Source organism: Coenobita brevimanus, chromosome 57 (genome assembly GCF_032717465.1).
Source record: "Coenobita brevimanus isolate Jiangsu-jjx chromosome 57, ASM3271746v2, whole genome shotgun sequence".
In the NCBI taxonomy this organism is placed as follows: domain Eukaryota; kingdom Metazoa; phylum Arthropoda; class Malacostraca; order Decapoda; family Coenobitidae; genus Coenobita; species Coenobita brevimanus.
The window spans coordinates 11,727,490-11,745,882 of NC_137010.1; the positions used below are offsets into that span (position 1 = coordinate 11,727,490).

General features: G+C 43.9%; 1 protein-coding gene across 4 annotated transcripts in view; it reads right to left on the bottom strand.

The window, feature by feature from the left end:
* Nucleotides 1-533: 533 nt before the first annotated feature.
* LOC145402094 (uncharacterized protein F13E9.13, mitochondrial) overlaps nucleotides 534-18,393 on the bottom strand; it is a 61,790-nt gene continuing 43,930 nt past the window's right edge. For all 4 annotated transcript variants that reach the window (XM_080274207.1, XM_080274208.1, XM_080274206.1 and 1 more), the window contains exon 8: nucleotides 534-1,442. In XM_080274207.1, the coding sequence (XP_080130333.1) occupies nucleotides 1,361-1,442 (82 nt within the window). In that variant the 3' untranslated portion in view covers nucleotides 534-1,360. The remainder of the gene's footprint in view (nucleotides 1,443-18,393) is intronic.

Here is an 18,393-nt window from a genome sequence, read left to right on the forward strand (position 1 = left end):
GCAGCATGAAAGTGAGGGAGGAAGGGAGGGTTGATGGTTGGCCGACCTAGCAGCTCACAGGGTGTTCGTGGAAAGATGCAGTGGTAGGGAGTAGAAGAGTTCTGATTGGCTAAGGCAGGGGAGGGAGAATTCTAATGCAGAGTTTTCATTGGCTGGCAACAGGAAGGTGGATGTTCTCTCACTCTTCATTATATTCCTCTGCTGCTATGGTGCCGATAATACACTTGAGCCTACACTGCACTCAAGTGTCTCTTCCAAACATTATTATTACTAAATGGCAATGTTGTAATGGGTTTCCCTCCAAAACCTGGCTGGCCTTCTAGTGCTGCTGTGGCTCTCTGACACGTTGTACTGCTGTCCCCCCTCTCCTCTCCTCTCTGGTAAGTTTAACTTGCAGTGTTCTGAAGTGTACATTACTGTACTGTACAAGTGACTGTTGAATTCTGCTAAGGCACCAATGGAAGTGTATTGGAATGAAAAGTCAATTAAATTGTGTTACTAAACAAGAAGAGTTGATGAAAATGTGTTTATTTTACTAGGCAAACTAATGCTACAGAGGAATTGTTAACAAAATATAGAACTATTCAGACAACTGTTTCTTCCCAAGTGAAGTCTGTCCTTGCTTCTATGAGACGAAAGTTTTGTTTTGTTCTGTGCGACAAAGTCATCTGCTATAATTTCAGTGGATGAAAGTACAGTATGGTGTACACTATACATTACAGTACAGTGAAGCATGCTTCATTTTATTGATATTTATTCTGCTTTTTTGATGTTCTGATTGTTTACTTTGGGCATTATTGTACAGTATTCTCCAATAATGTCTTTACATCACCACCTCCATCATCATCACCACCACCATCAATATGAAATGTGTTTCTGTACAGAAAATTACCGTGTACTTCACAGTATATACAGTATTTCAATATTAGGAACGTCTTTTAGCTGTTTTTTGATGATTTATAGTGTTTGCAATGCGTGTGTTTATACATTACTCTGGGTGAAAGAAAATGTGGCTCCCAGCTGGGGGAACTTTGATATCCCCATCATCAACATAAAATTGTTTCTGTGCATTAAATTACAGTGTACTTAACAGTACATTACAGTATTTTATTACTAGGAACATTTATTAGCTGTTTTTTGATGTTTTAAAGCATTTTGTAGGGGTTAGACAGTAGAAAAGTGTTATAGGGTTTGAAGGTTAAGGGCCCCTAGGGCATAACCTGGCATTTTCACAGTATCCGGCAGCCTTTGGCTCTATTACACCAAATAATTGGGAGTGTACTTCAGTATACCTCAACCAATGGATGAGTTAATGGATGGTGTTCTGCTTGCACTTTCAGTATTCTTAAAGTTGGTTCCCTCAGTCTTCCCGCAGATTCCGCAAGCTCCTCACATGCTCCATAAACTGTGCTATTCTCTTTGGCTGCAGCTTACCTCTCCAGCTGTTCAAGAGAAAGAGGAGGTCTTGTAAAAGCTGCACAATAGAGTAATGGATTGTCCGGGTAATGGCCATCCGGATAAGAGAGATCAGAGTATCAATAATACTATGTAAAGCAGTTTTAAATGAGAGTAAAGGTTAGTTACATCTAAAATACATACAGTAGGCCCTCCATGCTTACTAGGTATGTGTTCTTACAGCAGATAGGTTAGGTAGTTCTTTGTTAAACTTGGGGTACAATGCAAAATGGTCCTTTGTATGTAGGGATATGTTTTTCCATTATAAATGCTCACACTGAAAGACCACAACATTATCTGTCTCTCTTTCCTCCCCATTTATTTTTTTCCCACTTTTCCTCTTCCTCTTTTCTTCATTCCTCCTTCTTTTACCTCTGTCCCTCTCTCTCTCTCTCTTAATAATTTTTTAGTCACATCCATAGGTTATTAAATGCAATAAAAGGAGAAAATTACATAAAAGGAGAGAATAATGCAAGTTTCATCCACAATGCAAGTTTCATCCACCACCCCAGTCTGCCACTTATCAGTGGCTGAGGTGGTTTATACAGTACATGCCCAATAGGTAGGCAAATCTGAGTCTTGTGTGCCTGAAGGTAGAATTACAGTAATCTCTCTCTCTCTCTCTCTCTCTCTCTCTCTCTCTCTCACTCTCTCTTAGTGGAGGCACAAGTGGGATGAAATTTTTGGGTAAATATTGGCCCATTGTGATATTTTCTGAAAAATAAGGGTGAAGATGATGATGTAAGGGAAATCCTTGCATGCATATCCCATGTATAAATTCAAGGTTTATTTTTGCAGTATTGAAAAATAAATTGATTGAACTCAGTAAGACTGTACGTTCATTCATTAGTTTCAGTAATAATAACGTCCAGTAAAAGTAGAAATACATACGATAACATGCTTGGATACACAACATCAGTATTGATACACATGAAAAAAAAGTCTATCTATCTGTCTCTTGCCAGACGCCTTAATCCCGTAAGGGACGGGTTTAAACAAATCGCCTTCATGTCTCCCTGTCCCCCACCATTTCACTTCCATCCCTCCAGCTCACACCCCCCTCTCTCATATACCTCTCCACTCTATCCCTCCATCTCATCCCCAGCCTCCCCCTCCCTCTCCCCTCTCCACCCTCCTCATTAGTCTCTCACTCTCCATCTTCTCCACATGGCCAAACCACCTCAAAGTTTTTCTCATAATGCCTTCTATCACATTCACATCCACACCACAACAATCCTTCACTTCCTCATTTGTCAGTCTGTCTCTCCATGTAAGTGCACATACTCCTCTCAACTCACTTCCACTGCTCTCACTCTTGACCCTTCCTACAAGGTCCAAGCTTCACTTCTATACATTAGAGCTGGTATCACAATACTATCATGCACCAACTTTTTAACTTCCATGCTCACTTTCCTATTTCTTATTACTGCTTTCATAGAACCAGCAACCTTTCTTCCTTGTTGTGCCCTTTCAAGCACTTCAACCTCCAAACTTCCATCCTTACTGATCACACTACCCAAGTATGTAAATGCACTCACATTTTCCATTTCCTCATCATCCAACCTCACTGTACATTTTCTCAAAGACCATAACTTTACTCTTCCCTACATTCATTCCTAGATTCTGTCTCTTACACACTCTTCCAGACTCATTCACCAAGCCTTGCAGTTCCCCTTCATCTTCACCTAACAATACAGTATCATCCGCAAACAACAATACAGGAAGTTTCCAAATGCTGTCTCCTACCATTAGGGCTGCTCCAACATCCACTGCCCTACCTTGTATCTCTTTTATAACCCCATCCATATACAGACTGAACAACCACGGAGACATGACACGACATATCCCTCTTTCAGTCCAACATTCAGATGGAAAAAATCACTCAGTTCATCATCCACACACACTGCAGCCTTAGCACCCTCATACACACTCTTCACAGCATTCAACAGCTTCACATTTACTCCATACTTAGTATTTTTAATATTTTCCACATTCCTTGTCTATCCACAATGTCATAATGCTTTCTCCAAATCCATGAAGGCCACATACAACTTCTTTCCCTTCTGTAGTTTCCACTAAAGACCTATGGATGAATATCCAATATAGACAACCTTTCCTATAACCTCCTTATTCTTCTCCATGTAATTCCTCTGTTATTTTCCTAGCTCTGTCGATAAGTATCCTACCATATAAAAACAAAAAGTAAAAGTAATTATGTACAATGTAAGTATAAAACACATCCTGCCTGCATTTGTCTAATTCTGTTCGCACAGTAACACGTGCGAAATGAAGCCAACTGTTGTGTGCCAGAATTTTTAATTTATGAGTAAAACTGCCAGGATATTGTATCTGGGCAATGAGATGAATGGCACGGATTTGGATTTTGTTGCTTCCTAGAAGGGGGCCGATGCCACAAGACACTTGGCTGTGGTGCTCATCTCTGTAACATAGGCCACTGAGCTTGTGGTGGGTTATTCATCCAACAGCCTGGGATACAAGGCCACTGCATCATCCAGGTTACCACAGTTACCACCCCCTAGGTGTTATCCTAGGTACTCATTTTACCAATGAACTCATGAAGGCTGGATGAACACCTGAGTTGAATGACACCAGTTGTCCACACTAGGATTCAAACCTTGGCACTAATGGGCCAGCAGCTTCGCAGTCAGCGGTGCTAACCACTCAGCTTCACAGTCAGCAGTGTTAACCACTCAGCCATCATGGAGTTTCTTAGGGAATGTTATTAAATTCAGACTTTTTTTGTGACATAATGACGTATGCCACTTGATGCGCCAATGGATAACTGAGAGTTTACTGTATACAGTCACCATTTGCTATATGATAAGGCTGCATCGTGTGAAAAACTACTGCATAATGACTTATCATATACTGATGATGATATAGCATGGATTCAGTCGGGATGGGGAGGGTGCCCTTGACCACAAAACCTAAAATTTCCCCAAAAAACTCTGCCATCGACCTGAAGTTTGTCCTAGGCTGATCCGTGTTGTCACCAACAGTTCCCCCTGAGGCTGGGGAACAGCTGGAAGGCCTGGGTGATTATTCCAGGTCCTTAAAAAGGTGAAGAGAGGTGGGGCAAGCAATGCAATAAGACCATGGGAAAGTGTTGTGCTGAGGCCGATGATGAACAATGCAGTGAGGCCAATAGGGAGCAGAGCAGTGAGGCTGAGGGAAAGCGTGGTGGTGTGGCATACGGGCATGCCAGGCGACAATGAAGAAACGGCAGACGTGACAGAGGCAGGTGATGCAGGATGTTGCATTTGCACACCACTTGTTGTTCGCCATGGCTCTTCCTCATTGCTGCTGGCAGGGGAGAAGGAGGAGGCGATAGCAGTATGCTGTGTTGCCTTTTTCTTAGCTGCCAGGAGCTCCCAGTACATCTTCAAGTGTTGTTCAGTGCCATGCATTGATGCGTCACTCCTCACCAGGTTTGGGTCCTTGTCCCAGATAAATGGAATGCCCTTGTCCATTATTGCAAGGAACTTACAAAGGTGCCTGTCCTTGCCACCTTCCTATGCCTCTGCCACCTGTTCCCTTAGCTCAATGAGCTCCTCCGTGGACAGCTGCTCAGTGTGGCTGTCCAAGACCTCATGCACATCTTCCTCACTGAACTCCTCAAATCCTGCCTCAAGTGAGAGATTGAGGATGTTTTGACGGACGTTCTCCATCACCAGGAACCCCGTGAAGGTGTACACACACTCTGGCCACACTTTGCATCAGACGGCATTCAGTGCACTCGCTGGTACCTTCTTCCACAACGCCATTATGGTGTCAACGGCAAGCTTGATGTACTTCCTCCAAAAGCAAAGCACCATGTCACTCGCCTCAGTCACTCACCCTCATCATCTGTTCCACAGTGCGATGGAGGTAGTACTCCTTGAAGGTTGCAATGATACCCTGATCCATTGGCTGGAGCAGCGATTTCGTTCTGGGGGGCAGGTGCACCACTTTGATATTGTCCACCCAGTACTCCATGCCCTCAGGGTGGCTCGGGGTGCTGTCAACCAACAGGAGGAAATAGTTGGCAAGGTTGCTCATGCTGGCATAATCATGCAAACAGGAGGACGCAGCCAGCAGAATGAGAAAATTAGCCAGGATCTGAGGTTACTCTTCCAAATAACTCCACAGTTTTCCTTTCCAAACTGCCGGTGCTCAGGGGTTCTCCCAGTGGTACATCACGAATGGCCTGAGATTCAGGGCTCCCTTTGCATTCACACCAAGGAGGATGAGGCAGTCTTTGGCTACTTTGAACCCTGGTGCACTTTGTTCTTCCTTGATGATGTTATGTCTTCGTGGATATTCATTTCCAAAACAGGCCTAACTTGTCAAATTTTAACAAATGCTTTGTTGAGTATCCCTTATCCTCCCTCACTGCCTTCAGCTGCACATGGAAGGCCTCAGCCACCTTGTGGTCTGCATTAGCAATGTCACCATGCATGGTCAAATGTTTAACCCGCCCCATGCCAACGATGTACACGTACGTCAGCCCTTATATGCGCGGACAGTGCCATTGACGTACATGTACGTCAGCAATTTGATATACAGTAATCACTCTAATATCCGGACGCCCAATATCTGAACATCCCCACTAACCGGTCATAATCGTCCCGGGATCCAATATTCCCAAAATGGTCCCGGGGGGGGGGGGGGGGGGGGGATTTCCGGCCCGTAATTTGAACTAGCCGCGCGCGGCGCGGGAAAGCATTGTTTTGTCACATCATTCCTCTGACGTCCGATAGAGCGCTGCTGCATCCTCCCCACTTTCCGCCTGTCTCTCGCCACGAGTGCACGCTCGTCGTTATGGCTGCCCACGTGATCGCTTTTGTGGTGGTGCCTTACCTGCTGCAGGCACTCCTGCTGCTCTCAGGCCTCCTCTTAGGGTGTGTGATGATGGCCCCGCCACCTGAGAAAAGGAAGAGAGTGGTGCTGACTCTGGAAAAGAAACGGGAGATATTGGAGAAAGTAGGTGCGGGGTGGTCTTCTTCCTGCATCCTCCGCGAGTTCAACCTGGCCCGATCTACTTTGTTCGATATTAAGAGATCCCGAGACAAACTCATGCAGTACACGGCTGACTTCTCATCGAGAAGCAAACGCAACGTGGAGAGGAAGGTGATGTTTACTCCCAAGTTTGCTGAAATCGACCGATCCACGTTGATTTGGTATCGACAGCAACGTGCTGCTGGTGTGATGGTACGTGGAACGGAGCTGAAGGCTGCTGCTGAGAAGTTCGCCAGGCTTCACGATGCCCTAGATTTCAAGGCATCCGAGGGTTGGCTCTTTGTGTTCAAGTTACGGCATGGCCTTACCAACCGTAAAGCTCATGGCGAAGCTTTGGACGCTAACGAGGATGGAGTTGACGAGTTTTGGCACAAGGTGAAGGGCTTGATCGACAGGGAGGGCCTCACTCTCGGTCAAGCCTACAACGCAGACGAAACTGGTCTATTCTATCGCTCTTTGCCAACGAACACTTTAGCCGAGGAGACGGAGAAGCGTGTACCTGGCCGCAAGCTCTCCAAGGAACGGATATCTGCTTTGTGTTGTGCCAATGCTAACGGCATGCACCGGCTTAAGCCCGCTGTTGTTGGCCGTGCAAAGCAGCCTCGGTGTCTTCGTGGGGTGATGGATGTCCTTTCTGTCATCTGGTACCATTCTCTGAAGGCATGGTTTACAGCCGTGATCTTCAAAGACTGGTTCCACCGCCACTTCATTAGGGAGGTCATCAATTACCAGATGAAGACACTGGGAATCCCGCGCGACCAGGTAAAGGCCCTCCTTCTCCTCGACAATGTACCTGCCCACCCGTGCGACAAGGACTTGGTGGCTGAGAATGGCTGGATTAGGTGCATGTTTCTGCCACCTATTACGACTGCTTTCATCCAACCAATGACCAAGGAGTGATCGTGGCAACAAAGCGCCTATACCGACGGAAGTTCCTGAATGAGGTGATGGTTGTTCTCGAGGACGAGGACGAGCGCAGGGAGGGACGGGACACACGAGGCCAGCGGACTTTGGAAAACCTTCGCCGCTACAACATCAAGTCTGCACTGTACAACTGGGCTAGTGCATGGAAGGAAGTCCCTTTGAAGACTCTGGAAAATGGTTGGTCTCGTCTGCTTCTCGGAACGGACGTGGAGTACAATTTTCTAGGGTTTGACGTGGATGACTTCCATGCACGGCTACGTACGCACGGCGACGATGTTGATGTGGACGATGTTCGTGAGTGGTTGGATGATGACGAGGGCGATCCTGGGTATCAGACATTGTCTGATATCGAGATCACGTCTTCAGTTGCAGGTGTCAGTACCGAGCTTGAAGATTCCGACGAGGAAGGCGACGATGATGCGGACTCTTCTCAGCAGGACACTACTCCAGCCATCCCCAAGCTGAGCGCACTCCGGGAACATCTAGAGTTCATCCTAGACTACCTGGAACACCCGGACTGTGACAGCGAGATGGGGCCCTTGGGACTTGTGGAGGAAGTGCGTGCTTCCAGGCAGCGCATCATCAATCGTCAGAATCATCGGTCATTGCGTCAATCAACCATTGACAGTTTTTTCAGGCCCGTGACCCCCGCCGTGCCCAGCCCTGGCTCCACTCCGTTGCCTCCCCAAGACAGGCCCTCATGCTCCGAGCCACAGCCCAGCACATGAGCCACGGTGGAGTCACCGCTCGACGTGAGTGTGCGGCTGTCTTCAGAGTCGTCTGCAGTGGGTACGCCATCACCACGACCCTGCGACGCACCCCTAGGTCACCTGCCAGTGATACTCTCGGACTCTGACAGTGAATAAACAGCAAGAACTTCTCCACTAGACCACACGGAAATTTAGAGTGTTGTGCAGTGAAAAAAACAGTGTGTTGTGTTAAGGATTTACAGTTCTGAGTGAAAAGACTAATTTGGAACAAAATTTAACGTAAATTGACTTGTTTGTTTTTGCTTTAGAAAATTATTAGAAGGATGGGAAAAGTTAAAGTGCAGAGTGCAACACTTATTAAGTTACAATGGAGCATTAGTTAGACAAGAGTGCGCACTGTGAAGAGAACGGACTTCTGTGTGCATTTGACTAAGTTCAGTGCAAGACTTCATGAACAGTGTACTGGAAGTGCTTCAAGAAGTCCTTCTTACTGTCAGAGTCCGAGAGGAGGCGGTTACTCATCGAGGTGGCCATGGACTTGCTGTAAGTAGGCAGAATGTTTCATACTGTAGTTTTTTCCATACTATACTTACCTTATTTCACTCTTTAATGTCCTTTATTGGTGTGGATAGAGTGTTAGGAGCTATGCATGTGCAGTAGGAAGGTGTTTTTCTGAGTTAGGCTAGGTTAGGGTCCATAAGTACCAGTCCAGAAGCCAGTCACCAGAATGTTTAACATTGTATGAACCTACTTCTAAACCCTCATTGTATGCTTCTTTTGCATTTATTTCAGTCATTTATGTGCCTTATTGGTGTGATTTGGGTCTTAAATAGGTGCTAAGCATGTCCAAAGGGAGTTGTATAGGTGTTTCTCTGAGTTAGGGTCCATAAGTACAAGTCCATAAGCTGGGGCCCAATATCCGGACAGGACCACTATCCGGACCTGCCTATGGCTCTATTACGTCGGATATTGGAGTGATTACTGTATTTGCCAAAATTTGAAAATTCAAATTAGGTGCCAAAAAATTGGCTGGGATATTCCCACGCCCCTCTAGGCCTTCCTATATCATCTATATACCCAACAAGAATGTTTTTGGCTCGAATTGCATAGTTACCGATGAAGAAAATGAAGATCTCCTACCTCAACTCAGTAGGTGTCGGAGGCGGCTCATAAAGCCTATGGGCGTTACTCCAAAGTTTTCAGCTGCCTTGTCAGGGAGAATTGACCTCAAAATCAACGTAAATGGTTTCTGTGAGTCCGTTTATGGTTGTTCTCCATGTTTTCTCATCATTTCTAACCTTAAAAAAAAAAAAAAAAAAAAAAAAAATTGGCTGGCACCATGGCTCCATGGTCTGCTGGCACTCAGCAGGTTAGTGCCAGTAAGGGCCTTAAACCACTCAAACCAACCCATGCTGGCCTTGGACTCCTCCTTGGCCTCCATACCTTGCTTATCCTTGAAGTCCTTCCACAGACTGACAGCCTTACTGCAAATGAAGGTGTGGCAAAGAGGCCGTTTTGCTTGGTTCAAATCATTAACCCAAAGGGCTAGGAGATGCTCCATCTCCTCTAAGATAGGTTCCCTTGCTCTGGATTGTCATTTAGCAGTCAGAGAAGGCACCTTCTGCAATGCCACAATTACAGCATCTTATTTCATTATCACTATCGAGACTGTGCACTGGGGCAGCTTAAGGATGTCAGCAATCTTGCTCAGTCCCTGCCCTTCCTTATAGTGCTTAACAGTGTATAATTTCATACCAAGAGAAAGGCTACACCTCACTTTGGCAGCATCAGTAGCACCATGCTTTCCACTGGTGGTAGCAGCAGACATGATTTCCAGTTTCAGAGTTTCACTTACTTGACATATTAAAAGTTCTCTCTTGACTTACTGTTACACACAGCACTATTCATAGCTTACTTGCACTGGTACTTGGCAACAGATGTAGTGTTATGATGGTCGTTCACAAGTGAGAAGGTAAGGTAACATGGACAACACAAGGGAGATGATCACAGACGCGGGACACATGAGCGAGTGGGCAAGCAAGACTTAAAGGGTTGGTGTGAAGACCATTGCCAGCACAGACCAGAGATGGAGGCGCTGCGCATGTAAACACTGGGTTGCCACGTTGGCTCAGACACCTGACTGTTGCCTTACGCGTATCACCATGCTCACAGGAGATTAGGAGGCAGCTGCCGCAATTATCATTCTAGCAAAATTGAGTCCAATGTTTTTTTTATTTTTCCAAAAAGGGTATAACTTTTAAATTATTGTTGTACTGATTTATCACACTGTGATCAGTTGTATAATGAGATTTGACTGCATACAGATACATATTTCAGGGAATGCTGTATGTAATCCTGCATTTTTTTTTTTTTTTTTTTTTTTTTTTTTTTTTTTAATGCAAGGAAGGAGGAACTAAAGGCCAGGAGCCCACAAACCTTCCATCCAAGGAAAAAAACAAAAACAATAAAAAAGAGAGCCAAATTCAAGATCCGTTCATTTCAAGATGCCTGGAAAACACTGTGTTTGAAAGACTGGAGATCATAAGAAGCTGGAAATACTGACAAAGGGAGACAGTTCCACAGTTGGCCTATTGCATAAATGAAGGACTGAGAGTAACAGTTAACTCTTGCATTAGAGAGTTGGACAGAAAAGGGATGAGAGTTTGTTGCTAGACGGGTGCTACGCACCCATCGTAGAGGTGGAGGGATGCAAGCAGACAGTTCAGAGGAGCAGTGACCACTGAAGTTGCGATAGAAAAGAGATAAGGATGCAACAGTGAGGCAAAGAGACAGAGATTGAAGGAAGCCAGTAGGGGAAGAGTTAATGGGACAAAAAGCCTTTGACTCCACCCTGTTGAAAAGAGCTGTATGCAGGGAGCCTCCCCACACGTGAGAGTTGTACTCTACACAGGGGTGAATAAAACCCATGTATAAAGTCAACAACTGTGCAGAGGTAAAGAAGATACAGAGTCGGTTTAGCACACCTAATCTCTTGTAAGCAGATTTTACAAGAGATGTAATATGATCTTTCCAAGATAAGTCCCAAGAGAATGAAACCCCAAGTATGTTTAAAGATGATGCAGGATTGAGCTGGATATTATTAAACATTCCTGTGGAAGATTTTGTCGGGTTGATAGGTGTAAGAACTGTGTCTGATGCATTAAAAACAACAAGATTACTTTTACCCCAGTCAGAGATATGAGCCAAGTCAGACATTAGGTTTGCCATAGCCTCATTCCTTGTTTGTTGAAGTAACTGCTGAGATGGACGTTGCGGGAACCAAACGGAAGGGTGAAGGGTTGAATCATCAGCGTATAAGTGGATAGGGTTAGATACACAGCATAGAAGGTCATTGGTGAATAAAATGAAGAGAGTTGGTGATAGGACAGAGCCCCGAGGAACACCACTGTTGATAGATCCTGTCGACAGCAGCAGCTATACGATGACAGAAAGGACGCTATAGATGAAGGTACAGATGGGAGGATAGATACCGTAAGAGAGCAGTTTAGAAATTAAAGATTTATGTCGCGCTTGATCGAAAGCCTTTGAGATGTCAAGTGCAATGGCAAAGCTTTCACTAAAGTCCTGAAAGGAGGATGACCAGGAGTCTTAAAGGTAGGTGAGAAGATTGCTAGTTGAGCGTCCCTGACGGAACCCATAATGACAATCAGAAAGAAGCTTGCAATAGGAAAGATGCTTCAAATTTTTTCTGCCAGGAATAGACTCGAAAACTTCTGAGACACAGGGTGTTAAAGCAATTGGGTGATAGTTAGAGGGTTGGGAATGGTCACCCTTCTTTGGGACTGTGTGAATGAAAGCAAATTTCCAGCAAGAAGGAAAGGTACTAGTTGATAGACAAAGGCAAAACAGTTTACCTAGGCAGGGTGTAAGCACAGAAGCACAGTTCTTGAGAACAACAGGAGGGACACCATCAGCCCCATATGCCTTGTTAGGATTGACGCCAGTGATGGCAGAAAACATCATTTGAAGAAATTTTAATGTCAGCCATAAGGAAGTCAGAGGGGGAAAGTGATGGAGGAAGAGCACCGGAATCTTCTAAGGTGGAATTGGAGGAGAAAGTCTGAGTGAAGAGATCTGCTTTATCAGTATAAAAAATAGCTACAGAGCCATCAGAGTGGAAAAGAGGAGGGAAAAATGATGAGGTGAAGTTGTTAGAAAGGTTTTTGGCAAGGCGCCAGAAGGAGTGGGAAGAATTCGATTTGAAGAGTTGAAAGCATTTAGCATGAATGAATTTATTTTTAACAAAACGAAGAACAGACTTAGCATGATTCTGGGCACAAATATAAAAAGGACATGATTCAGGGGTTGATTGGCTACAGTACCTTTTATAGACCTCCTTGTTGTGGACAGCATTAGAACTAGCATGATTAAACCAAGGCTTTACTGCATTAGTCAAAAGTTATGAGAAAGGAATGTATGTTTCCATACCCGAGAGAAAACCTCTGTAATACACATGGTACACTCAGATGGCTCCCAGTCATAGAAACAATAATCATTCCAGGAAAAATAAAAGAAGTACTGCCTAAGAGCCTCCCAATCAGCAGCTCCAAAGTGCCACAATCGACGTTTATTTTGATGGTCCACAGGCCGTACTGGAGCAACAGGACAATTTAAGGTAATAAGGTTGTGATTGGAGGAGCCCAATGGAGAGGAATGATTAACAATGTAAGCAGAAGGATCAGTTGTATGGATGAGGTCAAGTATGTTGGAACTCTCTCCAAGGTGGTCAGGGATATAGGTTGGGTGCTGTACAAGCTGCACTAGGTCATTAAGGATAAAAAAACTGTAGGCTTATTCACCAGGTTGATCAGTGAAAGGAGAGGAGAGTCAAAGGTGGTGGCGAACATTGAAATCTCTGAGGATGGTGATTTCACAGAAAGGAGAAATGGATAGGATGTGTTCCATTGTAGAAGTAAGATAGTCAAAGAATTTTTCATAGTCAGTAGAATTAGGGGATAAGTAAACAGCACAGATGTATTTAGTCAGAGAATGACAAGAAAGCCAAAGTCAGAGAGTGGAGAATTCAGAAGAATCATGTTCAGGAACATGAGAGCAAGATAAGTCGTTGTGTACATATGCACAACAGCCACTTTTGGCTTTGCAGTGAGTATAGAGAAAGTAGGAGGATACAGAAAAGGGTTTGCTATTAGATGCTTCAGACAGCTGAGTCTCAGTTAACCCCTAAATACCAAAGCACGTCAACGTATGTGTTGACCACTTTAGCCCTTTCAGCCGAATCATATCAATATAGCGCACCTTGTAAAAAACTGCCTGCACATTGCTTTGCCCCGATTGTGACATATATCCCTTCAAGCCAATGAGAACTAACCCCTCCAGCCTCGGGTTGGGTGATCCAGCCACTCTGGGGGCAGGGGGGGTCACCCCCCCTCTCGGCCCACCCATTGCCTGGATGTTTCGTCATCTGTCACGTAATAACCCTCTCTGAAGACCCTCCCACCCCTCTGTACGCCCCAACAGGACGTTGTTAATCGAAGTTTACCCCTCCCCCAACCACGAGGAACATTCCAGCCCCCCCCCTACCTTGTATACCCCTACCTACCCTACCCCCTCCCTCCCTTTCGGCTCCATACTACCCTCCTACCCCCAATAAACCATCGTGTGATAGCGAGCACGCAGCTTGGCTTGCTCTCCCCCCGCACACCTCCCCTCCCCCACTCCCTCCACCCGCAACACAGGTACACGTGCTTTATACGTATTGCCTTGATTTTTTTTTTTTTTTTCCTGTGCCTTTTCGTACCTGAACATAATAAATGCTTCTCTGTATACTATTCTATACATGCAAACACGTGCAATCACAGGCATCTGAGCCCCAGCCCCCTCACCACCACCCCTCCACCTTGAAACATCTATTATTCCCTATACATGAATTATCTCCCCACACCTGCAAACACATCTGCTTGCATGGTTGATATGCTAAATCACATAGATTTTATTTCAACTAGCCAAATTGGTTGTTACCGTAAATGATCTTCCAAGGTTCAATGTATTCATTGTGGGCCTTCTCCCCGATCGAATTTTATCTCCCCACACGTACAAACACATCTGTTTTCATAGCAGTTGGTCAAGAACAAACTAAGGTGCTCTACTTTGATGAGAAAAGATGGTTTTATCCAACCTCCATACCTACAAACCTTCTCCCCACAGGGTACTTTATCTCCCCAAAAGCAAGTAATCTCCCCACACCCCAAAACACCTGTTCTCGGGCTTGGTGTGACGTATGATATTGCAATGACCTATTTCAGTAATAGAAAAAGTTAGTTATCAAAACTATGGGGGTTTTTAAAAAATTTGGGGGGGTAACTATTTTATTTTATTTCTCAACTTTGACCCTTGATTGTGCGGGTGCCGACTGCGCTGTCAGGTGTGTAAATTCTTCCTCTTTAACTAGAATATATTGATTTTCCCCTTGGTGAAAGTCGAAAAAACACCCCCGAATTGCGGCTCCAGTGGCAGACGAGCCAGATTGAATTGCAGTATTTAGGGGTCAAGAAGAGTAGAGAGGATGAGGTTTAGAGATGGATAGGTGGTGCTCAACAGAAATAAATTTAGAGGAAAGGCAGCGAATGTTAAAGAAATGAAGAAGTGAGTCAGAAAGTGGTTCCAGGCAGCTCACTGAGTCATCACCGGTACATACAAGTACCTTTGTCAGAAATGTGTCATTCCCTGGAGAATGTGTTGCATCATGTGGACTCCATCATCCTTGAGAGTTTAAGTACAAACTAATCATTAGTCGCATCGTTTATAAAGGCTCCAACATGCCTGGATGTGTCGGCCTTGGTCACCTGATGACGTCTCTGGATGCTACTCGATCATCTCTGACAGCCTCACAATTCAGTCCCTAATCCCTGAGATAATATTCTATGACCTCATTCCACACCTATTTTAGCCTGCCTCTAACCTTCACATTTTCACCTCCCACACCCAACAGTCATCCTCCATCCTCTCAACATATCCCTTCTCATCACAAAACCAATACATTCCAGTCTCATCCTTCCTCTCAAATTTTCAACCGCAATTCTAGCTCCCACCCCCAGGCCTCACATTTAAGGATGCACTACACATCCATCTAATCGTTGTCATTTCTGTATCTTTGAGCCCATGAATACTGTATCCTCTTCCTTTTAATACCCAAGTCTCACTAGCATACAGCATTACGTCCCTAACACATGCCACATACAAAGATCCCTTAGCACGGAGGAAGAGCCCTCTCAGTGTTAAGAGAGACAACAACTTCCTGAACTTCCTCCATCCACTCCTTACCCTAGCTACAGAGCTAGCTCCAGCCTCACCTCTTGCACATAAAATGTCCTCCAAATAACAAAACTCCTCCTCACACTCAATAGACTCTCCAGGAAGATCAATCCTTTCATGCCTGACAATCTCTACATGCTTTCTCCGACACACCACACACACAAAATCGGCATTATTTCACAGTCTACCTCTAATACCACTGTATCTCTTATGCACCCACTTATCACAAACAATACACAAGATGGAGTTACTTCCCACACATCCTTGTGGCAAACTGTACATGGCCACACACTCCCTGCTTTGGCAGTACCACCACCAGACCTAGATATCGCCACTTTTGCTTGATGTTTACCGCATTTACCTGATGCACACCAATGTTCGCTGAAAACTCATCACTCAAATCTTCATTTACTTTCACCGGGGTGTGAGCACCCACATACATAGCCATAACCACTCTAACCAGCCACTTCTCAGTCCCAGCTTTCTCACTATCCACTTCACCAGCTCCCTAGGGACTCTGTCAAAGGCCTTCTCCAAATCAACACAAACAAACTACAGCTCCCTTTTCTTTCAAATATATTTTTCCTGAAGCTGTCGGACAATGAATATGGCATCAGTAGTTCCTTTGCCTGGCACAGACCCAAACTGCATCTCATCATTATTCACTCTTTTCCTTATCATACCTTCTAGGACTCTCCATTATCTTCATCATCTCATCCAAAAGCTTTATGCCTCTATAATATCCTCTTTCCAGGGCATCACCCTGTTCCTCATACAGATCTGCAGTCACACTCTTCAACCAGTCATCTTGGATAACACACTCGTATATAATCAAATTTATCAAATAAGTAACTAAGTCCACTTCTTTATATCCTGAAGCCTTCAACATTTTAGCAGTCAACCCAGACACACCCGCTGCCTTTCACACCTGCATCCTGCCTATTGCCCTGCTCACAGTACATTCGACCCTAGATTTGCCGGACTAAAATGGGATAGACCAGTCTGGGAATGGCAAAAGTCCAGCCCCACATACCATTCCCCAGACTGTTACCATACTTTGTCCGAATTCTCCAATATTGTCCGGCAATTATTCCGATAATCTAGAGCATTGTGGAATATTGACTACCTATACCAACATAACTAACATACACAGTACATAAACTAATAACACTGATGCAATAACAATAATAACTGACACAGTAGCTGTATTTTGGTAGCTACAACCCTAAGAATGGTTATTTAGACAGTTGTTGACGAGAATGTGGAGAGTATGACAGAAGATCAGAAAGCTGAAGAAAAAGAGGAAAATGAGAAGGAATGGAGCACCACAAGGTCAGCCAACCACTAAACAGCTGAGATACAAACATGCAATCTTGGACCGAATCAGCAATTTTAATTGGAAAATATTTTAATATTTATCACCATGTAGGTTTGCACACCTAATTATGTGAAATTCAGTTAAAAATTTGTGCTTAATCTAATTATTAATAGAAAATCAGGATTCAGAGTGAAAATTTCTTAAAGGTAGCATAAGTGTTTTGCCTCTAGCCTAACAACTCGCCTTGACGGACTTTTGTTTCATAATAAATATCGATTTACAATGCAGATACATTTTTTTTGTACTCAAAATAAATATTTATGCAAAATAGAAGCTGTCAAGGCGTCCTGATAATCTGAAGAGAAAATATCTGCTAACACTGGCCAACCACTAATCAGCTGATCAAGATAAAAACAATCATTGAATGTGATCTCGATCTTGGACAGAATTGGCAATTTTAATTGGAAAATATTTTAATCTTTATCACCATATAGGTTTGCACACCTAATTATTTGAAATTCAGTCAAAAGTTTGTTCTTAATTTAATTATTAACAAAAAATCAGGATTCAGAGTGAAAATTTCTTACAGTTAGCAGAAATGTTTTGCCTCTAGCCTAACAACTCACCTTGACGGACTTTTGTTTTGGATAAATATGGATTTACAATGCAGATACATTTTTTTTGTACTCAAATATTTATGCAAAATAGAAGTCTGTCAAGATGTGCTGACGATCCGAAGGGGAAATATCTGCTAACATTGGCCAACCACTCATCAGCTGACTGAGATATAAACACTGACGATCTCAAGGGGAAATATCTGCTAACATTCGTGCATTTTAGCTCTGAAACGTAATTTTTTAATTAGGTTATATTAAAATCTTTAAAGCAGATTTCAGATAATTAGGTGTGTATGAGCCACTGTAGCAAAAAATATATATATATTTTCCAGTGAAAGGTGTTGATTCGGTATTTAGTCACACCGAGTCGGGTGAGCTAAGTGAGTAGGAGTGGATCCCATTGACTTTGTAAGAAGATATATATATATTTTTTATTGCTCATGAATATTACTGTGTCCAAGCCTTCCTTAAACTTTACTGTGTTGTGCAGTAAACTATTTATAGTGGCATTTGAGAAAGGTAAGAAGCAAATGGGATATTGGCACGAGTTAGGAGCTGGTGGTGTGAAGCAGGTTGGTGGCCAAGATGCGTTTCATGTATGAAAATAATTTCTTGTGTGTGTTACAAATGGCCTTTATCGAGTCAAAACCTTGATAAAATTATACTGTTGTGCAGCAGACTGCTTATAGTTTTATATGAGAGAATAATGGCCAGACTTTTGTTGAGAATCCCGGACTTGTATGGGCATTTGTCTGGCATTTGATGATATTGTTCAGCCTCAGCCTGTACCCGGGAAATCTGAAATCCAGGAAATAGGGGTCCGCCAAATCGGGGGTCGAGTATAGCAGCATCAATCAAAGGACAAGGGCCAAACACTGGATCTGCTGACTCCAAGTCATCCTTGTACAAGTCAAACTCCTTATTCAGCAACCAATATAATGCTCTCTCCAGGTGTCTTTAACAGCCTCTTTGTGTACCATTACTCTTCCTTATTATTCATCACGCACCCACCTATGATATTCCTGTTGTCCTTCTTCAGATGATCTGCCACCTTAAA